Here is a 24992-nt window from a genome sequence, read left to right on the forward strand (position 1 = left end):
ATCCTGTGTCATCTGTTGGGGGAAGGAGCAGAGGGGATGGAGCTCTCAATGCTGACGTTAAACAGGCCCCAACGAAGAGGAAAACCTTCGAAAACTCTTAAGCACAGAAAACAGTGAAAAGACACACAGTAATAGTTAAGAATAGTTAAGAAGGGAACTCTTGTGGTGCAGTGGTTAAGCATTTGGCTACTAACCAAAAGGTTGGTAGTTCCAACCCCCCAACCCTCTGTAGGAGAAAGATGTGGTAGTCTGTTCCCATAAATATTACAGTTTTGGAAACACTATGAGGTAGTTTATTCTGTACTATAGGGTTACAAAAGGAGCTCTGGTGGCACAGTGGTTAAGGTATTTGGCTGCTGACTAGAAGGTTGGTGGTTCAAACCCACCAGCTGCTCTGAGGAAGAAAGATGAAGCAGTTTGCTTCAGTAAAGTTTTATATCCTTATGAGTCGGAATGGACTAGATGGCAGTGAGTTTTTTTTTTTTTTTTAAATGTTGTTTTAGGGTTGCTAGAGCTCTGACCAGAAGGCTGGTGGTTCAAACCCAGCGGCCACTCCCCAGAAGGAAGACTGGGCAATCTACTTCCATAGAGATACTGTCTTGGAAACCCAAGCAGGGGTCACTATGAGTCAAATCGGCTCGACAGCAGTGAGTCTGGTTTTTGTTTTTTTGGAGCTCTGATGGCGTAGGGGCTAAAACACTCAGCTGCTAAGCAAAAGGTTGGTGATTCGAACCCACCAGCTGCTCTGTGGGAAAAGGATGAGAGTCTTCTTCCATAAAGATCTATAGCCTTGAAAATCCTATGGGACAGTTCTTTTCTGTTCTACTCATAGGGTCACTATGAGTTGGAATTGACTCAATGGCAGTGGGTTATATAGTCTATAGTCAGATGGCAATGGATTTGGGTTTTTGTTTGTTTGTTTGTTTGTTTAATGGTAAAAATGTCCCACAAATTTCTGATTTTTCCCATGATGACAGCTTTCATGCTTTTTTTCCCCAAAAAAAACTGTTAAACATCAAATTCTGCTCCAGATTTTGGGTTGGGTGGCTCTGCTTTGCCTGTTTGAGCAGTGTGACCCTGGGAAAGTCATTTCCCCTCTCAGTGACCCTCATCTGCAAAATGTGGACCCAACTCTACTTCCTCCAAAGCCATGTTCTGTCAAGTCCTTATAAAGGCCACAGGCACCCCTCTGCTGGTTGGGACTGGATTCCCTCCTCTGCTTCTGAGCCATCTCTGCTGCTCCACCCCAGGTCTGAGTCTGCCCACAAAAACATCAGGTACACCACACTTGTTTGGGAACTCACAATGACTTTGATGTAGGTGTTTGGGTTTGTTATCATCCCCATTTTGTCAACCAGGAAGTAGACTCCACAGGTGACAGGACTTGCTAAATGTCAGGATTTGAGCTCAAAGTTTCATTCAGTGTCCTCTGCTCAAGGCTTCCACCCAAGATGATGAAAAACACCAACACTTTGGCGTTTGGGGATTAAGTTTAATTTCCCTGAAAATACTCTTGTGTGCAATGTGTTGGGCCAGGTAAAGGGTGTGACTTGATGTGGTGCTGCCACCTCCTGATCTAAGGGGGTGTTGCAACCCACTCAAGGTGGAGCTATCAGGCCAAACCTAGACACAGAGAATTTTTTCCATGCTAATGAAAAACCTAACAGAAGCCCCAGACAGGGGTCATTATATGCTTGGAAACATTGAGGTAGGAAAAGACGACTTAAATGAACCATCCACCTTTGCTAATCTTATTTCCTCTTTTCTCACTTCCTCTGACCTACCGTAGCCTGACTCTCGCCCCTCGCTCCCCTGAAACCACTGTGGGAAAGGTCATTATGAGCTTCCTGCTTGACAGATTGAATAGCCTCTCTAGATCCTCATTTTACTTGATGTTTGACAGCATTAGATGCTGCTGAAAACCCCTCCTTCAGGAAACACCTCCCTTGGCCCTGAGGCATCCTCTCTAAGGTTCTTGTCCCACCTCCATGACTGCTCTTCTCACTCTCTGTCCCTCTCATCTCTTAAATGTCTGTGTTGCTCATAGTCTGTCCCTGGCTACCTTCTCTTCCCACTCTGCATAATCATTCCTGTAGCAACTACAGATGAGGTGGTAATAACACTGAACCATATTTATTCCCAGCCTAGACCTCGCTCCAGAGCAGTGGGCCCATCTACGTGGTCCTCCTCCCGGACATCAACCCTGGCGGACCCTGCATGTCCATTCTGATCTCATTCCCACTCCTTTTCCAATCTGTCCTCCATCCAGGTCTCACCTCCAGACATCTCCAACGCTTGTTCCCCAAGCCAGACCCCTGGGAATCATTTTTGGTTCCTCCCTTTCTTGAGATAGGTCTTTATTGAGACTTCATGTTGTCCTTAATATCCATTCTCACCTTCTTCTTCAATAATGTTGTTTTGTGCTGTTGAGTTGATTCCTAGTGACCCTATACGACAGAAAAGAATCTTTATGGGAGCAGATCACCAGGTCTCTTTTCTCCCACAGAGCTGCTGGTGGATTTGAACTGCTGATCTCTTGGTTACCAGGTAAATGTTTAACCATTGCACTACCAAAACCCATTTCTTCAATAATAGAACCTCCAAATTTTACTTAGGTATATGACTGATCAGAATGAAAAATACATTTCTGAGCCTCTTTTATGGTGTGGGCAACTCCTAGAAGGTGCCCTCTCTTTTCCTTCCTTCTAGCTGAAATGTTGATATAGTGGCTGGAATTGGAGTAGGCTTTTTAGACCATAAGACGGTTGTTAGGTGCTGTGGAGTCAGTTCCAACTCATAGCAACCCTGTGTACAACAGAACTAAACACTACCTTTTCCTGCACCATCCTCATTGTCTTTCCTTTGCTTGAGCCCTTCATCGCAGCCACTGTTTCAAACCATCTTGTCGAGGGTCTTCACCTTTTTAGTTGACCATAAGGTGAGATCCATGAATGACAAAACAACATGCAGAGGGCTATGGATATCGACACTCTGGATCACCACACCAGTCCTGGACCACCATCTTTGTAAATTACTGTTATTCTGTCACTCAAAGACATGCTTAATCCTGGTATAGAGTTAGCCATTTAACAAGAGTATCTATAAAAATATTTCGTTTTATTGCATGTCACTTTATTGCACTTCTCAGATAGTCCTTTTTTTTTTTTTTTTTTTAATAAATTGAAGGTTTGTGGCAACCCTGAGTTGAGTGAGTTTATTAGCATTATTTTTTCAACAGCATGTGCTCGCTTCATGTCTCTGTGCCCCATTTTGGTAATTCTCACAATATTTCAAACTTTTCATAATGCTATTCTACTCTTAATAGACCACAGTACAGTGTAAACATAACTTCTATATGCAATGAGAAAACAAAAAATTCATGCGACTTGCTTTAGTGCAGTATGGAACCCAATCCAAATATCTCCGTACTTATGTCAGATGTCATGTACCATAACTTTTCATACCACCTCTCTCTTAAGGCTGATTAATTCTGTCTCTTTACCATCTCTCCTGTCTGTCCTACTCTGCCACCCCTTACCCCAGTACCCTCTTCTCTACCTGATCACTGGGATGGCTTTCTCATGGCTCTGCATTTCTCCAATGTGTTTCTTTCTAATCCATTCTACTCACAGCAGTCAGAACAATCTTTCCAAAACATAAACCTGACCCTGTTTCTACTCTGCTCATCTCCTCCATGGCTCCTCCTTTCAACAGGATCAAGTTCTAGCTCCTCAGCCTGGCGCTCAAGGTTCTTCTCACTTCGACCACTGCCTACTTTTCTAAACATGTTCCTTGCTCCTCTGTCCATCCTCCCAGTAACCACACTGCACTTGTTGCTGTTTCCCAATTAAGACTTATTCATTCATTTTAATTGGCCTTTACACACATTGCCACCTCTCCTGGGACTTCCTTCATCCATCTATCCATGTCCAAATTCTACCACATCCAGTCTACCATATGAGCACCTACTGTGTGTTACAAACTGTGGTAAATACTTTCCCAGAAGCAACCCATGAGCAAATATTATTATCACCATTTCACAGACAAGGAAACTGAGGCTCATAAAAGGGAAGTGAGTTACCTGTCTAAAGTGGGTATTCATAGTGATGACTGATACCAAGTCTACTAAGTTCCAACAGTTCTTCTATACACAGGGAGGACCATGTCATCATCCCAGATCTCCTCAAACACAGCTCCTCAGGCAAACTTGGTGCTTGCTTTTCTGAAGTCATACCTGTAATTCCCCTTTTGCTGAGCTGCTCTTTTAGGTTACCTACCTAAAGTGAGCATTAGTGGTGATGACTGATACTGAGTCTACTAAGTTCCAACAATTCTTTTTATATAGGACTCAGGTCTCTTGACATCTTCCTCACCCATACCAAGTACACTGGGGCATAGGAAACTTGAGGTCTAATATCAATGGAACCACTTATTACTGCTGCTTGCTGTGATAGAGACTTGGTTTCCATAAAAATATATCATTTCCTGCTTCCATAGTATCTGAGTTCTGGATGAACACATGGTTGCCAGCTAGAAACCATATTTCCCAGCCTCCATTACAGCTAAGTGTGGTCATGTGACCATAGTCTTGCCAATAGAATATGAGTGGGAGTGGCTTTAAAACATTGGATGTGTGCACCTCCTCACTCTCTTCTTCCTGAGAGCTAGACAGGGAGGTATCCTTGATTCAGCTTCCACCTCACAGATAAAGATATAAAAGAAGAGAACTTGGACTTTGAGCAGCTATCTTGGCTCCTGAGGTTGGGATCATGAGTAGCAGAGCACCAAGAAGGAAGCAATCTGGGTCCTGAATGAATGAGTGGAAGCAGACTTTTTGTTCTCTTTAAGTTACTTTTTAGATTTTGCTGGTTCTGTTCTTTCTTTTTCTTTTCTTTTCTTCTTTTTTTTTTCACAGCAGCTGAGTTAACACTTAAATACCTCTTAATGTGTACTTCTTACTATGTTCCATGTCATAAATTTAAATCCAGAGGAAACAAATGCAGAGATTTGATGACATAAAAACTAATAACTTCCAAAAGGCAATCCTAACTAATTATATCACATATTTTAACTCAATAAATTACTAGCTGTGTGGTAGTAGGCAAGTCACTTCACCTCTCTGAGCCTCAGTTTCTTCACCCATCTGTCACCTGGAGCAGTGATGAGTACCTTGAAGAACTCTCTCATTGAAAGAGTTAGAAGAGATGTCGGTACTGTAGGAGCTGACAAGGTGCCAGCTTGTGTGTTTAGGGCACTAGCTGCAAATGTGAAAGATTTTGGCATGAAGACTAGAGAAGGAGAAGGAAGACAAGAAAAAGTATTGTTATTTCAACAGAAGACATGGAAAAATGAAGAACTTTTTGGGCTTCCTTACATTATTTTTACAATTTTGTACTGTTTTATTTTTAATCACATAAAGGGTGTGATAGCTGGGGTTGTGTGTTGACTTGGCTGGATCACGATTCTGAGTGGTTTAAGCAGTTGGATGTGGTTATTCCCATGATGAGATCAGATGTATATGCTTTGAGCAGCCAGTCCATTGAAAGGAGTTTCCCCAGGGGTGTGGCCTGCTTCTAATATATATATATATTTATATGTTGTTGTTATGTGCTGTCGAGTTGGACCAGACTCATAGCAACCACTCCTTGGCTCCTTGGGTTTCCGAGGTGGTATCATTATGGAAGTAGATTGCCCAACCTTCCTTCCGAGGAGTGGCTAGTGGGTTTGAACCACCAGCTTTCTGGTTAGCAGTCAAGTGCCTTAGGCACTATGCTACCAGAGCTTATATATATATATCTTGGGAAAATGAGAGAACCTTCTGTGGATCTGGATCCTGTTGTGCTGTCTACAGCTGTTGTAAGCAAACAATCCACCATTCTGCCTGGTATTTTTGGATTCGTCATCCGCTGGAGTCAACAGCCAGTATACTGCCTGCCAACCTTGAGCTTGTCAGCCCTATAGCTGTGTGAGTTGGGAAAAGCTTCCAGTTTGGCGCTTGATCCAGGAATGTGGGACTTGCCAGCTTCTATAAGTGTGTGAGTCATTTTCCTAAGATAAATTTCTGTCTCTCTAAGTTTTACTGGTTTTGCTTCTCAAGAGAACCCAGTCTAACACATTTGGAACCAGGAGTGGTTCTAAAGAGATAAAATCATAAGGATGGGCTTCCTAAATTGGTTCTCATCGATTCTGTTTTCGTTCTCCAATTTGATTAATCATAAAGGCACTGACGACCCTGCCTCTGTTAGTAAAGAGGGCCCTGCTAGTCCGTGGTGTGAGGTGGCAACATTAAAACGTAAAATAGCACCACCGATAGATCAAGTATGTTTGAGAATTGAGGCTCTGGGTGATCGTGTGTTTGATACTTTTCTGCACTTTTGTCAGCATGAGGAGTATAAGGAAGCTGGTTGGTTGGTTCCACTTATGCGAGACAAAGTGGTGAAAGAATGAGATGAGTTCAGGGCTGCTGAGTCACAACTCAAGCACCACATAAAAGACCTCAATATTTCCAGTTATGCCCTGAAAGAAATCCTTATTTCTTCTAGTAACAGAGCTGATACTGTCGAAAACTAAACCCAGAGTCTTATTGTAAGGGTGGCTGAATTACAATGCCAATTGAATAGCCAGAATACGAAGTCTAGGCCCCTCAATCAATTCCCAGATTACAGACCCACAACTACTTGAATGAAGAGGAGGCCGGGTCCCCTTGAGGAAGGACCCCAGTACATTGCCAAAAGTTTATACTGTCAATCTTTCTCCCAGCTTTCCCCAAAGGGATCTGAGACCTTTTATGAGTGGCTGTTCATTGGGGAAAAGGAAATAATCAGACTTTTCAGGGATTATTGGATACTGTCTCTGAACTGACACTAATTCCTGGAGACCCAAAGCTTCACTGTGGGACACTGGTCAGAGTGGGGGCTTTTGTAGGTCACATTATTGATGAAGTCTTAGCTCAGGTACATCTCATAGTGGGTCCAATGGGTCCCCAAACCTGTCCTGTAGTGATTTTCCCAGTTCCAGAAGGCATAATTGCAATAGATAATTGGAGCTCTGGTAGCAGAGTGGCTAAAGCACTTGACTGCTAACCAGAAGGCTGGCGGTTCAAACCCACCAGCCACTCCTCAGAAGGAAGGTTGGGCAATCCTACTTCTGTAGTGATACTGCCTCGGAAACCCAAGGAGGGGTCGCTATGAGTCGGGGCCGACTCGACGGCACATAACAACAACAACAACAACAACATACTGAGCAATTGGGAAAATTCCCACACTGGGTCCCTGACATGTGGAGTAAGGGCTATTATGGTAGGAAAAGCCAAGTGGAAGCTATTAGAACTGCCTCTACCTAGAAAAATAGTAACCCAAAAGCAATACTGCATCCCTGGAAGGATTGCGGAGATTACTGCCACCATCAAGAATTGTGGTAGTTAAGGTTGTATGTCAACTTGGCTGGGCCTGGTTGAGAGGCTAGGCAGCTGGATGTGGTTATCCCCCATGGTGAGAATGGTAATTAACTCCATGGTGGAATCTACTGGAGCAGCTGAGTGGCTGCTTTAGGGATGTGGCTGCTTCCAGTAGATAAGAAGCAACTTTGAGGAAGGTCTCCAGCTTGAATCCTGCATGTAGTTAAGTCGTTCAATAGCCTGCCATGCCCTGCTGATCTTGGGACTTTTTTCTGCACTTGAATTAGTGGCCTGCCATGTTGTTTGGTAACGTTGTAACTGTGCCTTTTTACTTGTCGACCTTGAGTTTGTCAGCCTCAGCAGCCAGCTGCTGCCTGAGTGAAGAAAAGTCTCTAGCTTCTGTGGGCCAGGAGCAAGAGGCAGAGCTGAAGCCCAAGGTCAAGGGGCTTTCACCCAGCCCCTACAGCCTGGCACTTTGAACTCGGACTTCTAGCCTCCAAAAATTATAAGAATAAATTCCTGTTTGTTAAAGCCATCCCATTGGTGGTATTTTCTGTTAGAGCAGCACAGAAGTAACCAGAACAAAGGGGAACAGACACACTTACTGAGACTACACAGAATGAGAGTGAGGGAGAGGCTGTTTCCCCAAAGAAATCTGGGGTTTTTCCAGAAGGGTGATGGGGTCCTGCAAGGCATACAGTTAATGTCCACTTCTCCCTCTGGGCCTCCTCTGCAGGCAGAAGAGCCCTGTCCTTCAGTGTTACCTTGGGGCATGGTTTGAGGTCACCCTTCTTGCTCTGGATCCCTTCTTTGGACAGTGTAAACAACCAACTACACCAATTGTCAGAAACAGCAATCATTTATTGCAGACTTACTCTATGCAAGCCTCTGTGTTGAGCACATAAAAAAAAAAAAAAAACCCTGCTGCCATTGAGTTAATTCTGACTCATTTAATCCAATAGATTAGGTATGATGGTTAATTTTATGTATCATCTTGGCTAGGCTATGATTCTAAGTGGTTTGGCAGCCCCTGGACAACTTGTATTCTATAACATGATGTCATCACTGTCTATGACGTGATCTATTATGATCAACTAATCTGTTTCTTTGGGGGTATTACCTGTCTCCAGAATATAAGGGGATATTCTGGCAGAGCTTTCTCTCTCCCCCACACATACTCTTCTCATCTCCTGACCTCTGGATCTTTGGACATAGCCTGCAGAAGTCTCTGGCCTGTCATCAGACCGATAGATTTGAGATTTGCAAACCCCCACAATCTCACGAGCCAGCAGAGGTCTTCAGCCTACTACTTGACCTGTGGATTTAAGACTTGCCAGCCTCCACAACTGCATGAGCCATTTCCTGGAAGTAAATTTCTCTTTGTATATGTATAAATGTATGTATATATTTTACATAACAGCTCTAAAAGACCAAGTAAAGTATTATAATGAAGTGTGCAAAGACCCAAAATAGAAGAACATGCTCAGCGTTTCTCAAGCTGGAAGAACTGAAGAAAACATTCAAGCTTTGAATTGCAATACTGAAGTATTCTGTGGGCAAAAAATTGAACAATGCAAGGCACATCAAAAGATGGGAGAAAGAAGACACACAGTTACTGTTTGGTTGATGTTCAACCATTTCAGGAGGTAGCATATAATCAAGAACTGATGGTATTGAAGGAAGACGTCTAAGCTACACTGAAGGCACTGGTGAAAAACAAGGCTCCAGGAATTGATGGAACATCAATTGAGATGTTGCAACAAATGTATGCAATGCTGGAAGCACCCATTCATCTATGCTAAGAAATTTAAGGCGTTTGTTTATGTGTTTATTTAGAAGGACTCCAGAAGCTGCTTGCCAGGCCTGGATCTTCCACGGTACTGCTGGGTGGGTTCCAACTGCCAGCCTTTGGGTTAGCAGCCAAGTGTACAGATAGTCTGCACCACCCAGATCCTTTATGCTAAGAAATTTCGAGGACAGCTACCTGGCAACCAGCTGAAAGAGATCCATATTTATGCTATTCTAAAAGAAAAGTTATCTAATGGAATGCAGAAATTATCAAGTAATATCATTAATGTAATACACAAGTAAAATTTTCCTGAAGATAATTCAAAACAGCTGCAGCAACACATTGACAGAAAACCGCCCAAAATTCAAGCTGGATTCAGAAGAGAGCATGAAACAAGGGATATTATTGCTGATATCAGATGAATCTTGGCTGAGTGTAGAGAATGCCAGATGTTTACCTGTGTTTTATTGATTACAGAAAGGCATTTAACTCTGTGGATCATAAGAAATTATGGATAACATTGAGAAGCATAGGGACTTGATTGTGCCCATGTGGCAGTCCTTCAAACAAAACAAGGGGCTACTTCATGGTTTAAAATCAGGAAAGGCGTGTGTCAGGGTTGTATCCTTTCACTATACTTATTTAATCTGTATGTTGAGTATATAGTCCAAGAGGCTGGATTATATGAAGAACACAGCATCAGGATTGGAAGAAGACTCATTAACAACCTGTGATATGCAAATGACACAACTTTGCTTGCTGAAAGAGCAAAAGACTTGATACACTTACTGAGAAAGATCAAAGACTATCATCTTTAGTATGAATTATACCTCAACATAAAGAAAATAAAAATCCTCACAATTGGACCAATAAGCAACATCATGATTAACAGAGAAAAGATTGAAGTTGTCAAGGATTTCATTTTACTTGGAGCCACAATCAATTCTCATGGAAACAACAGTCAAGAAATAAAATTATGTATATTACATTGGGCAAATGCGCTGCAAAAGATTTCTTGAAAGTGTTAAAAAGCAAAGATGTCACCTTGAGGACTAAAGTGCACCTGACTCATACCATGATATTTTCAATATATGCCTGCAAAAGCTGAAACGAATAAGGAAGACTGAAGAAAAATTGATGCATTTAAATTATGGTGTTGGCAAAGAGTATTGAATATACCATGGACTGCCAAAAGAAGGAACAGATCTTTCTTGGAAGAACTACAACCAGAATGGTCCTTAGAAGTGAGGTTGGCAAGACTTCATCTCATATACTTTGGATATGTTATTATGAGGGACCAGTCCCTGGAGAAGGACATCATGATGGGTCAGCAATAAAGAGGAAGACCTTCAGAAAGCTGGATTGACACAGTGGCTGCAACAATGAGTTCAAGCATAGCAACAATTGTGAGGATGGTGCAGGACCAGGCAGTGTTTCATTCTGTTATACGTAGGGTTACTATGAGTTGGAAATGAGTTGATGGCACCTAACTAGCACAGTGCCTAAGGCACTTGACTGCTAACCAGAAGGCTGGCAGTTCAAACCCACCAGCCACTCCTCAGAAGGAAGATGGGGCAATCTACTTCCGTAGTGATACTGCCTCAGAAACCCAAGGAGGGGTCGCTATGAGTTGGATCCTACTTGACGGCACACAACAAAAACAACATGTGTATATATATATATATATATATATATATATATATATGAGCTCTGGTAGCATAGTGGCTAAGACACTTGACTGCTAACCAGAGGGCTGATGGTTCAAACCCACCAGCCACTCCTCGGAAAGAAGATGGGGTAATCTACTTCTGTAGTGATACTGCTTCAGAAACCCAAGGAGGGGTCGCTATGAGTCGGGTTCGACTCTACGGCACATAACAACAGCAACAACAAATATATATATATATATATAATATACAGGAACTGTGATGGCGCAGTGCCTAAGGCATTTGACTGCTAACCAGAGGGCTGGTGGTTCAAACCCACCAGCCACTCCTCAGAAGGAAGACTGGGCAATCTACTTCCATAGAGATGCTTCCTTGGAAACCCAAGGAGAGGTCGCTATGAGTTGGGTGCAACTTGACAGCACATAACAACAACAACAAATTATACACACACTCCCCAACACACACATATGTATTCACATACACATTTCTATTGCTTTTGTTCTTTTAGAGAACACAACTAAAACATTAGGTATATATGTATTTGAATACCTTTTAGATTAAAAAAAGAAACAGAAAATAGAGGCTTAGAGTGGTCAAGTGACTTTGCTAATGTCATATATATAGTTTGGGGCCATAATTTAAACCTAAGACTATATGACCCCACACCTGCACTTGACCCTCAGCTCCTGTTGTTAGTCTGTCAACATTGTACTCTAAGTGCAGAGCCCAAGCAAAAGCAAAACTCTTCAAGGGACCATTTCTGCCCTAATTTAAATCCAGAAGATACTGAGGAAACAAATGGAGATTTGATGACAAAAAATTAATAACTTCCAAACACAAAATACACTATAAACAAAATTAAATAACCAGCAACAGATTGGGAAAGAATATTTACAACATTCACAAGAGACAAAGGTTTGCTATTCATAATATACAAAGAGCTGTTAAAAATCAATAAGAAAAAGACAAACTATTCAGTAGAAACCTGGGCAAAGGATATGAATGGTTAAGTCAGAGAACAAGGAAAACAAATAGCCAGTTAATGTCTTTACTGATAACCACAGCAGTGGAAATCAAATAACTTTTTGGTTTCATTAAAAACATTGCTAAAGTCCAGTGTAGTGAAGGGTGTGAGTCAACTGGCACCCTCACACAGTGCTGGGAGGAAGGTAAATGGGAACAGCCACTCAGAAAGTTATTTGGCATTGTTGTTGTTGTTATGTGCCGTCGAGTCGGCCCCGACTCATAGCGACCTCTCCTTGGGTTTCCGAGGCAGTATCACTACGGAAGTAGGATTGCCCAACCTTCCTTCCGAGGAGTGGCTGGTGGGTTTGAACCGCCAGCCTTCTGGTTAGCAGTCAAGTGCTTTAGCCACTATGCTACCAGAGCTCCTTATTTGGCATTAGCTATCTTAATTTTATTTGCTCACATCTGACCCAGTAATTCCCCTTCTAGGAATCTACCCTACCCAGAAGTTCCCATAAGTGCTCAAGGGTAAATAAACAAGGATGCTCCTTGCACATCATTTGTAACAGGAAAATTTCAAAAATGAGATAACCTACTATCAATAGGGAGTTAGAAACAAGATAACCTACTATCAATAGGGAGTTGGTTAAGTAGATTATACACAATGCAGTCGTGAAAAAAGAATGGAGTCGAGCCATATATACTGACCTGGGAAGATTCCCAAAATATATTAAATGAAAAATAATGAGTTATGTAAAATAGTGTCTTAGTTAGCTCTGCTATCACTGAAATACCACAAATGGATGGCTTTAACCGACATTTATTTTCTCACAGTTTAGGAGGCTTGAAGTCTGCATTAAGGGTGCTGGCTCTGGGGGAAGGCCTTCTCTCTCTGTTGCCTCTGGGGGAAGGTCCTTGTCCCTTCTGAGCTTCTGCTCCTGGGCGATTGTCATGTGGCTTGGTGTCTCTCTTCCTCCATCTCTATCTCTCTTGCTTGTTCTTTTAATCTCTTTTATAGCTCAAAAGAGATTGATTTAAGATACAACCCACACTAATCTTATTTCATTAACATAACAAAAACAACCCATTCCCAATGAGATTATAACCACTGTCACGTTGTTAGGTGCCGTCAAGTCTGGTCTGACTCAAAGCGACCCTGTGTCCAACAGAATGAAACACCACCCCTTGCACCCTCCTCACAATCCTTGCTGTGCTTGAGGCCATTGTTGCAGCCACCGTGTCAAGCCATCTTGCTGAGGGGCTTCCCCTTTTTCGCTGACCTTCAATGCACATTTTTTGGGGACACGATTCAATCCACAAAATAAAACATACTTTAATCCTATTTATGTAAAAAAAAAGTGATACATACATATGCATACATACACAGTCCTTGGGTTATGCCAACGGTTAATGTGTTTGCTGCTAATTGAAATGTTGGCAGTTCACATCTACCCAGATGCACCATGAGAGAAAATCCTGGCAATCACTTCTGAAAAACCAGCCATTGAAAGCCCAGTGGAGAACAACTTGACTTTGACACACATAGGGCTGCCATGAGTTGGAATTGAATCATAGCAATTTGTAGTTATTTGTACATATATGTAATATACAGGCAGTCCCCAGGTTATGAATGTCTGATGTATGTCCAAAGAATAGTTACAAGCCAGCCCCCGTAAAGCCTATTATATAAAAATATGAGGAACATACAATGATTTGTAATAACAAATGGGTGCTACTTTGCAACACACATCAAAACATTATTATCTGGAAATATCTTCATTATATCTTTTATGCATGGAAAGATGTACTATATACTATCTAATAAGATACAACATTTGACTGACGTTATATAATGAACCGTACCTATGCCTTCTGACTTACATACAAATTTGACTTAAGGAAAGACTTAGAAACAGAATTCATTTGCAATCCTGGGACTGCCTATAATATAGATATGTATGTATGTGTGTGGAAAAAGTTGAGGGGCGGTCTCTGGCTTTGTAGTTCACACTCTAGATTGCTTGAATAGGTTCCTGGGTGGAACAAATGGTTTGCTCTCCACTACTGACCAAAAGATTGTCACTTTGAACCTACCAGTGGTGCTGTGGAAGAAAGTCCTGGCAATCTGCTTCCATAACGATTCCAAAAAAACCCCAAACCAAACCCAGTGCCTCGAGTTAATTCCAATTCAGCAATCCCCATTGGGTTTCCAAGGTGGTGAATCTTTACAGAAGTAGATTGCCTCTTCTTCCTTCCATGGAGCAGCTGGTGGATTTGAACTGAAAACCTTCTGGTCAGCAGTCAAATGCCTTAGGCTCTGCACCACCAGAGTTCCTTTCCATAAAGATTACAACCAAGAAGACCCCATGGAGCTCAGTTCTGCTCTAACATGGGGTCTCCATAGGTCAGAACTGACTCAGTGGCAACAGGTTTTTAGATTGAATTCTTTTGCCTCAAGTATATATATTACTTTGAATGAAAAACAAAGTATGTGTTAAAAAACAAAAACCAAAGGTTGGCTCATGCCCTCTTCTGGGTCGGGGCAGGCTGAGGATGGCAAAGGGGAGGGGTCCTGCTGCCCATATGTACCAATTGTCTGAATTTGTCAGTTCTACTCCTCAGCTAGAGCTGCTCACTAGGAAAAGGCAAAGGAATGAGTCCTTCCAGAGACCAGCCCCTAGTGAATCCCCTGGTGAAACTCCTGCTCCAAGGAGGTTACTTTGGATTTGATGCTAATCGCTGTCCACCCTCCCCCAATCCTACAAATAAACCCAACTTCTTCTCGAGAGCCCTGCGTGGTTTACCATGTGCCTGCCCATCCCTCCTGCTGACTGTGTTATTGAGCAGGTTGCTTAAGCTTTCTAAGCTCAGGCTGCCTCATCTATAGAATGAGGCCAACAACTGTACCCACTTCCTGGAGTTGTTGTGAGGACGGAAGGAGCAAATTCGGGCCAAGCCTGCTGAGCCAGCAGAGCTGGTCCCCGTGAGTCCTGGGAGTGAAGTATTGTGTTTCCTTCCCTCCTTCGGCCCAGAATTACTGCTTCTTAGGAGGGGCAGGGAATGTGGACCTCTTCGTACAGTGCTTAGGGAGCTCAAATGACATGCTCAAGATCACAAGTTCATTGTTGAGCTAGTACTAGAATTCAGGACTTCCAGCTCCAACTTGGATTCTACACCTGGCTCTATTTTAGCCTTAGATCCATCTTGGGGCTGGGGGAGAAGCTGCTCACCCCCTTCCTGACACCCACTTGTGGTGTAGAGGTGGGATCATGGTGAATCAGGCTCTGGGCAAGAACCCTCAAGCACAGAGACACGGCGGCATGAGGAACGTTGTATCAGGAGTTTGGGGTGGCTGGAGTTGAGGATGGAGAGCTACCTAGAGGCTGATTAGGTCACGCTGCTCTCCTCCTCATCCTTAGGGTTATATTTTCCAATGACAGAGCTCTGGTGGCATAGTGCCTAAGGCATTGACTGCTAACCAGAAGCCTGGAGGTTCAAACCTACCAGCCACTCCTTGGAAAGAAGACTGGGCAATCTACTTCCATAGAGATACTGCCTCTAAAACCCAAAGAGGGTGGCTATGAGTCGGAACCAACTCTACAGCAATGAGTCTGGTTTTTTTGTTTGCTCCCATCTGAGCAACTCACGGGACAGGCACTCAACAAGACTTTAATCCAGTCTCACAAGAAGCCTGCAGTGGCTCCATTTGATGGATGAGGAGACAGGTCAGAGTAGCTTCTTTTACGTCTATCTGCCAGGATACACTTTGGGATTGGGCCTTTGCTCACGTCCAGTACCATTCCAGGCTGATCCACAATGTACCTGAGCTGGTTGGCAGTGCCCGCTCAGAAGCTCCATGTCTATGTTGCATACTCCAGGTTGGCCCAGATTTCAAATCTCCTCTCTACAAGCACAAACCAGCCACAGGGTAGGGGCCATGACTGCTCATCTCCCATCCCACCCCGACCATGCAGTACTGCACCTGTGCAATGTGCTGTCAGTCACATTTGAATCCTTGCATACCTTTAAGACAAGGATTATCCTTCCCATTATATGGAGGAAGACACTGAGGCCTAAAGATACTGAATCTACCATGACAAAGTATTAGGACAGGTGTGGGATTCTTCTCTTATTCCAGTAAAGGTGAAGTGCTTGGCCAGATCCAGCCTGAGGAAGGCAAGGGCCTGGGACAGAACAGGACCAACATCCCTTGCCTACACTTAACTGGGGTGTGAGTTGGAGGAGTAATTCACTGGCGGGGCCCCAGTCTCCTGACTTCTGGAATAGGGATAAAACTACCCAGTGGTGCCATTAACACCTATCAATCAAAGGAGGGGCTGGAAGAGAATGTGCCTCTACTGAGCATACCCTGTTGGTTCCCACCATGTCTGCACACAGTAGGCACTGACGTAATCATAGAGTCAGCAGGAATCCTGACTCTGCACTTCTAACAGCAGAGTTAGCGTAAAGAATCAAGGATGATCAAGAGACTCAAGCAGATTATGTGGTAATCAGCTAAACCACCTAAGCTGCCTGGGAAAAGATGAGGATCAGACTGTTCATTAATTTATTTAACTAATGACCACTGAACGGACACTTAGCAGAGCTGCACTGTGATGGTGATGATGATGGTAACTCTCAGTTGAGAATCTACCATGTATAGTTGTGTGCTGTCAAGTCTGTTCCGACCCATAGCAATCCTATACGGTAGAGTAGAACTGCCTTGTAGGCTTTTCTAGTCTGTAATCTTTAGAGGGCCAAGGAGCCCTGGTGGTGCATTGGTTAAGAGACCTGCTGCTAACTGAAAAGTTGGCAATTTGAACCCACCAGCCGCTCTGCAGGGATGTGGGAGTCTGCTTCTATAAAGATTGCAGCCTTAGAAACCTTGTGGAGCAGTTTTACTCTCACTATGAGTCCGAATCAACTCAACCGCGATTGGTTTACTCTTCACAGGAGCAGATCTCCAGGTCTTTTCTTCCATGGACTAGCCGCCACAGACCATTCAGTAAACAGCCAAGCACCTAACCAATTGCCCCACTGGGGTTTTTCATGCCAGGTACTCTCCATAGAGTCTCGTCACAGCAGTCCTCTGAGGTCAGCATTCCTTTTTAAATTCTTTTATTATTTTTTTTTCTTCCTTGTGCTTTTTGGGTCTGAGATTAGGGTCAGGTGAGTGTGGTACCCAGTGCACAAAATTTAAGGAGACACACGCTCACTGTAGTCACCATCTTGGTGCTTGGAGTGGACACTGGGATGCACCACTCAGACTCCCTTTGCAGAGATCGCTGCCCTAACCGCGGGGTTGCTGCTTGCAGCTGGCAGCTCCTGCAGGGACTGGCTCCACTACAGAGAGCCACCTCGCCCACAATCACCTCACTGCCTGGGCAGCCACATCCAATGACTGATGGATGCAGGGCATAAAGGAGTATGAAGGCCCAACTTGGGATGACTCTGAAGGTCATACTAGCTCCAAAGCTCCCCGTGGGACCGGCTCAGGCTGTGGGCCTGCTTTGTACCATCTTGTGCTCATTCTGCTTCCTCTTCTCCACAGCTGCTGAGCCCATGCCACACCCTAATCAACCTCTTACAAGCTAAATGCCATCTCACAGTCTGCTTCCAAGGACCCCAACCTGTACCAGCGTGACTGTTGGAGTAACCCCTTTCTACAATGCAAAAACATTGCATTGTAGACAAGCACTGCTGTCTAGTCGGATCCGACTCATAGCGACCCCTCCGTGGGTTTCCGAGGTGGTATCACTATGGAAGTAGATTGCCCAAACTTTCTTTCGAGGAGTGGCTGGTGGGTTCGAATCACCAGCCTTCTGGTTAGCAGTCAAATGCCTTAGGCACTAATACCACCTTCCTCAAGACATCAGTAGTAAAACACCAAACCCATTGCTGTCAAGTTGATTCCAACTCATGGAGACCCCATGAGTGACAGAGCAGAACATGGGGTAGAACGTGGAGCACACAGGGTTTTCTTGGCTATAATCTTTACAGATTCATCAGGCCTTTCTTCCATGGTGTCACCGGGTGGGTTTGAACCACCAACCTTTAGGTTAGTAATCAAGTGCAAATATTCTGTGCCACCCAGGAACCTCTCTTTTAGAAACCCTTCCCCAAAAGCCTTTGGTCCAGGATCATAGCACTAACTACAAATCACACTTGCTAGGGGCCAGGCACTGTCCTAAACACATTACATGCATTAACTCTTTTAATCTCCTCAGCAGCTCTTGGTGGGGCTCCTATTGGCATCCCAATTTATAGGTGAGTTTGAGAGAAATTACACTTTTCTTGAAAATACTTCTCTGGAATGAAAGTTAGTCAACCTAAAGATGACTCAAAATAAAAAAACTTCAGGGAAAAAAAAAAAGAGAAAGTCATTACTGTGACTCAGTTTCCAACCTTGAGGAAAATGACTCCTGACTCCAAAAGATCCAGCCTAGGTGTGACAGCAAAGTCCACAGGACCAAGAGACAGTGGGTTGCTTTAGGAGGGTGGCATCAGGGAAGAGGTGAAACTCACCCCACTGGAACCACATGAAGCTGGTATGACCCTCATAGGAGGACCAAGATTCAAAAGGTCAGGTGGCTTGACTGGGGTCAGGCAAGAGTCCCAAGGCTGGTCCCCCAGGCTGTTGGACTACAGCCATTACTCTTTCCACCACCCCTTCATGTTGGCAGAAAGGACACCCATGCTCTCCTCCTGCTGGTAGGGTCAGAATCCTCCAAAGAATGTCAGGGATTTGGGGATCCAGGTGGTGGGCTGCCCTGGCCTTACCTCTCCTTTGTCCACCTGCCCGCTGTCCAGCTTTTCATCAGTCCCTCTTGCAACATCTCAGCAGCTGGACCTCCTTTAATTCTGGAAAGAGACAAGTGCTAGGTTTTCATTATAATCCCTTCTACATGGAGAGTGCATTAGAATTGACCAACTGCTTATCAAACCATTGCTGAATTTGCTCCTTACTTATTGGGAGGCTTATTGCCTTACAAAGTAGCAGGGCAGGGATATTAGACCCATTTCACTGATAGAGAAACTGAGGCCCAGAGTCAGGACAAGGGCTGAACTTCTCATCCCAGTCTAGCTTCTTTGTTTCTGTCTCTAACCTAATGTCTTGAGCAAGGCCAAGGCAAACACTGGTCTCCCTGAGCTCAGAGTTCAGTCCATTTCCTTCCAAGAAACCTCTCTGTTTTCTCTTCCCATCCCATCCCAGAAGGCCTTGTTATCTTCCAAAACCAAAACTCACTGCCATGGAGTTGATTCTGACTCATAGCGACCCCCATTGGGTTTCCGAGGCTGTAAATCTTTACTGAAGTAGATTACCCTATCTTCCTTCCACAGAGTGGCTGGTGGGTTTGAACCACTGACCTGGTTAGCAGCCAAATACCTTATCCACTCCTTGTTATCTTAGGGTGTTCTGGTTACCTAGTGCTGCTCTGACAGGAATATACCACAAATGAGATGGCTTGAACAAACAGTTTATTCTCTCAAAGTTCAGGAGGCTAGAAGTCCGAGATCAAAATGCCAGGCTCTAGAGGCTGGGTGAAAGCCCCTCAACCTTGGACTTCAGCTCTGCCTCATGCTCCTGCCCCACTGAAGCTAGAGGCTTTTCTTCACTCAGACAGGTGTTGGCTGCCAAGGTTGACAAGCCCAAGCTGACAAGCCCAAGGTTGACAAGTAAAAAGGCACAGTCTTGATGTTACCAAACCATATGGCAGGCCATTAATTCAAATCCATTGAAAGTCCCAGTTAGCAAATCATGGCAGCCTGCTGAACAAACTACTCGGCTGCATGCTGGGTTCAAGCGTGCCATAAGCTAGAGACCATTCCCAAAGCTGCTGCTTATATATGGGAAGCTCACCACATCTGTAAAGCAGCTACTCAGCTGCTGGTGGTAGATCCCACCATGGAATTGATTACCAGTCTCATCATGGGGAATACTGCATCCAGCTGCCCAGCCAAATTAGGGAGATCTTTATTCACTTGCCAGACACCTCCTGCCACCCACCCCATGCCTGTTCTGATGGCTTCAGATCCTACTCCAACACAGTGTGCCCCAGATGAACTCACTACTGGTAGGAGAGTCCCATCAGCATACAATCCTGGCAAGAGAGGAAACCCAGCCACCAGGGACAGGTCTCAGCCCCTTATTTCCCTCCATAGGTTCCCTGGAATCCATTCTCTCCAGCCCCACTGCCCTTGGCTTCCTCTCAACTCAGGGATCTTTCCAGAGAGAGTCAACAGCAGAGGGTGTCCAGGAGTTCATACTGGTGTTAAGGATGCTGAGGCCAAATCCCATCGGTCCTGGACAAACTCCATGTCCCTTATCTGTACAATAAAGACTGTACCTACCTCACAAAGTTGTTGTAAAATCAGCAGGCCTTTGTTGTCTATGTCTGACCTTTGTGGCTGTCCCTTCCAGACACCTCACGCTTCCCCACACCCTCACTGTACTTGCATGCCTCTCTGCCTTTGAACAGCTCTGTTCTCCACTAGAATGCTACCTTCTTCAAAGCTCTGTTCACCATGTTATGTGTCACTGTCTCCCTGACACATGAACTTCCCTTCACTCCTAACCAGCTGAAACCACTGTCTGCTCTGAGTTTGCCTCCTTGGCCATCCTACCCGTATTCTAGGCCTCATCACCTTCTTCCTTCTGCCAACATTAGTTTATTTCCAGGTCTGTCACCCACCTGCTCCCACCTGGACTGTGACTCCATGGGGGCATGAATCAAGTTGGCACAGGGTCTGGAATAAACCAAGCACCAATTTGTAGAATAAAAATGTTATTGTTAATTGCCATTGAGTCAATTCTAACTCCTGGTGACCCCACGTGTTACAGAATAAAATTGTTCCAAAGGGTTTTCTTGGATATAATCTTAATGGAAGCAGGCCTTTTCTTCCTCTGTAGCACTCGATGGGTCCAAACCACCAACCTGTAGGTTAGCAGTCAAGGACTAAGTCTGTGTCACCTAGGGACATAGAATAATAATAACAATAGCTATCATTTACTGAGCACTGACCAGACAACACCTGCTAAACGTCTCCTGTTGCATTCAATCCTCTCAACCACCTGAGGAGACTGGGGCCATCTCTCTCTGAGGAAACAGCTTCAGAAATGTGGATGGATGGTGTCTTGGACAACAGAGAGAGCCAGGTTCAAAGCCAAGCTCTTCTGAATCTTCAGGGACCACCCTAGCTCCCCTCTGGCCCTCAAGTAGACAGGTGAGGAGGCAGCACTGCCAAGCACCCCCACCCCCAGGAGCTAGGAAGTCCAAAGGCTGTGCCCTCAGGTTACTGGCCACCCTGTGGCAGCCTCTGCCTTCCAGGTTATGACATAACAGTTGCCTAATTCAAGTTATTTTTGAAACCAACGGCTTGTTTCCTCTCCTGGGCACTGCCAGGGGCTGTGGCCTCCATCCCACCCAGGGTCTCCAATAGCCTCAGAACTCTGGAATCTAAATACACTTGGAGGTGGAGGTAACACGGAAGAGAAAACGCATGATTGTAAAGTGACCCAGTTTTATTTTGGTTTGTGGCCTGAGGAAGGCAGGTGGGGCAATCCTCCACAGGCAGGGGTTAGAGCTATACAGTCTTCCCTTCCCCATGGCAGGATGCCCAGCGATGCCAAGTCCCAAGCAGACGGGGTGGGGACAGGGGACTCAGTGGATGATCGCTCCGGGGACCCAATCCCGGTAGTGGTTTTGCAAGGAGAGAGGGGGAATCAGGCAGAGACCTGTAATGGCTCAGATGTGGGGAGAGTAGGAGTCGGAGGGAAGAGAGAGGATACAGAATCCAAGAACTGGGACTCCGAGAGCTGGTCCAGTCCCTTTCACTTTACCGCTGAGGCGGCGTGTCGGGAGGTGAGACCAAACTGTCATCTCGCAGGGCCTGGAGTGACTCCTGGCGTCCCACCGGGTCTTGGGCTCTGTGCACAACCCGCTGCCTCCACCCTCACAGAGGGTGCGTAAGGGGCCCAGTCTCTCGGTGCGGAGTCCAGGGAGCTGATAGGCCCCCTTCTCCTCTCGAGCACGCCAGGCGGGGCTCGCCGAGCTCAGCAGCTCACGGAGCCGGCGGGCGGCGCCGACCCCAAGTCCGAGAAGCAGTCGAATTCGCTCTGGCCCAGGAAGAGCTCTGGCAGTTCGCGCACGCGGTGCAGCCCAAGCTCCAGCTCCAGCGACGTCAGCGCCTCCTCGTCTATGAGTTCGGCGTCCATGCAGCCCAGGGCGTGAGCGGGCGGCGGCGGGGCCGGGGCGCCAGGCACTGGCTGCAGGCCCAGGGGGCCTCCCAGGGCGCCGGGGGCCGCGGGCGCGCGGCCTGGGTACAGCGTTGCCACTGGCTGCAGGTGCGCACTGCTGGCGCCGGGCGGCACGGCCGGGAAGGGCTGGAAGGCTGGTGGCGGCCCGAAGGCCCCGTACGCCAACGCTCCCGGAAGGGGCGGTGGCGGCCCGAGCGGAGCCCCCCGGGGCCGCAGCCCGCTGTCCAGGCCGGGGCCCGCGTACGGCTGCAGAGTCCGGAGCGCGTGAGGGCCATGCGCGGGCGCGGCGGCTGGCGGCCTCTGCATCAGGCGGTAGCCCTCGGAGAGCATCAGATGGTCTGCCATGGCGGCGGGCGAGGGTCAGCGCGGGCGGCCCTGGTCGGGCCCAGCTGCTCCTCTGCGGCGAGGGCTTCCCAGACGCGAGCCCTCCCCGTAGCCCAGGTGGGCGATGGAAAACCGAACCCGACCGGTGCTGCTGCCCAGCCCAAGATCCACCAGCTCCGCGATCCTGCGCGCCCGGAGGCCACCGCTCCCGCCTGCAAGAATAAAACACACGAAACAGGTCGGGCTGCGAGAGCTCCGCGCCGCCGCGCCCCTCAGCGACACCTTATACTCCGAGGCGGGCGGCCCCGCCCCCGGGCGCGCATTGGCTCGATGAAGACGCCCCTGGGCGGGCCGCGCCGTGCTCTGTTCAGGCCTCAGCCCCGCCCTCGGCCCGAGCTTTGCCCCTTGGGCTCCCAGTCAAGCTACTGGCTGTGAGTTCCGCCAGCAAGGTCTGGTGTTTGGCACTTTCCGAGGGGGCTACGTCAGGGGTGCCGACCCAGGGCTCGGCAAAGACCGGGCTTGAACTGACCGAAGTTAGGTGGGAGGCCCAGAGGTTTATGCACCTCCAGAGCTGTGGGATCTGAGACCCAGCTTCTTAGTTTTCCAGATGGGGACCGAGAATCAGTGTGGGAGGAATTTCCCACCCAGCGAGGCATTGACAAAAACCCGGCTTGCGATTGCCACCTCTGCACAGGGTACAGATACCTTAGCAGGCAAGCTTCCCGCGGAAGCTCAGCTGTCTGTCCCCATCACTCGGGTTTGTCAGTTGTTACTTCTCTGTCTCCCACCGCACCTTGTCTGTTGAAGCATGTAGTGAGTTGTTATTAAAGCAGTTTATTAGCATCCCTCCCGAAGGGCTTGTTCCTTTTAGTATCTCCAGCACTTGGCTCAGAGCCTGGCCTGGAGCAGGTTTTTAGTCAAAGTTGGATGAATGAACAAATGATTGAATGAATTGCAATTCATTCACCTGGACATCAGTTTCTTCATCTGTAAAATGGGGACAAAAGCAGCAGTGACCCACAGGGTTGTTGTGCACAGTGCCTGGCACATAGCTGTTGTTGTTAAGTGCCGTCAAGTCAGTGCTGACACATAGTGATCCTATGTACAACAGAGCAAAACATTGCCAGGTACTGCGCTACCCTCACAATCGTTGCTATGATTGAGCCCATTGTTGCAGCTGCTGTGTCAATCCATGTCTTTGAGAATCTTCCTCTTTTTTGCTGACCGTCTACTTTACCAAGTATTTTATCCTTCTTCAGGGACTGGTCCCTCATAATAACATGTCCAAAGTTACTACATGCTTCAACATGAGATGAAGTCTTAGTACCCTCATTTCTAAGGAGCATTCTTGATGTACTTCTTCCAAGAAAGATTTGTTCATTCTTCTGGAAGTCCAAGGTGTAGTCAATGGTCTTCAACAACATCATAATTCTTCAGTTCTTCATTCATTGTCCAGCTTTCACATGCATATGAAAAACAAACAAACAAGCAAACAATGAGACAATTGAAAACACCATGACTTGGGTCAGGTGCACCATAGTTGTCAGGGTGACATCTTCGCTTTTCAACACTTTAATTCTTTTGCAGCAGATTTACCCAATGCAATACACACCATCTCATTCTTTGACTGTTGCTTCCATGGGTATTGATTGTGGATCCAAGTAAAATGAGATCTTTGACAATTTCAATTGTTTCTCCTTCTATTATGATGTTGCTTATTGGTCCAATTGTGAGGATTTTTGTTTTCTTTATGTTGGAGTGTAATCCATACTAAAGGCTGCAGTCTTTGATGTGCATCAGTAAATGCTTCAAGTCCCTTTCACTTTCAGTAAGCAAGGTAGTGTCATCTGCATATCACAAGTTGTTAACGATTCTTCCTCCCATCCTGATGCCAAGTTCTTCTTCATATAGTCCAGTTTCTCAGATTATATGCTCAGCATACAGATTGAACAAGTACGGTGAAAGGATACAACCCTGACACACACCTTTCCTGACTTTAAATCATGCAGTAGTATTCCCTTCTTCTGTTCAAACAACTGCCTGTTGGTCTATGTACAGCTTCCACCTGAGCACAATGAAGTGTTCTGGAATTCCCATTCTTTGCGATGTTATCTGTAATTTGATATGATCCACGCAGTCAAATGCCTTTGGACAGTCAATAGAACACAGGTAAACATCTTTCTGGTATTGTCCACTTTCAGCCAAGGTCCATCTGACATTAGCAATGATATCCCTCGTTCCACACCATCTTCTGAATCTGGCTTGAGTCTCTGGCAGTTCCCCATCGATGTACTGTGGCAACTGTTTTTGAATTATCTTCAGGAAAATTTTACTTGTGTGTGATAGCAATGATATTGAACAATAATTTCCATGATCTCTTGGATCAATTTTATTTGGAATGGGCACAAATATGGATCTTTTCCTATTGGCTGACCAGGTAGCTATCTTGCAAATTTCTTGGGATGGTTGAGTGAATGCTTCCAGCATTGCATCCATTTGTTGAAATACCTCATTTGGAATTCCATCAATTCCTTGAGTCTTGTTTTCTGCCAATGCCTTCTGTGTAGCTTGTACTTTTTTCTTTTAATAACA

The 24992-nt window shown here is 45.7% G+C and overlaps 1 protein-coding gene across 1 annotated transcript; it reads right to left on the reverse strand.

Annotated features, from left to right (window-relative positions):
- Positions 1-21872: 21872 nt before the first annotated feature.
- On the reverse strand, positions 21873-22421 carry CITED4 (Cbp/p300 interacting transactivator with Glu/Asp rich carboxy-terminal domain 4). The gene has a single exon (XM_007952710.1). It carries the CDS (start codon positions 22419-22421, stop codon positions 21873-21875), a length of 549 nt encoding a protein of 182 aa, XP_007950901.1.
- Between the last annotated feature and the right edge of the window lie 2571 nt (positions 22422-24992).

The sequence above is a fragment of the Orycteropus afer genome, unplaced genomic scaffold (genome assembly GCF_000298275.1).
Source record: "Orycteropus afer afer isolate SDZICR_OR568_19922 unplaced genomic scaffold, OryAfe1.0 scaffold00355, whole genome shotgun sequence".
NCBI lineage: Eukaryota > Metazoa > Chordata > Mammalia > Tubulidentata > Orycteropodidae > Orycteropus > Orycteropus afer.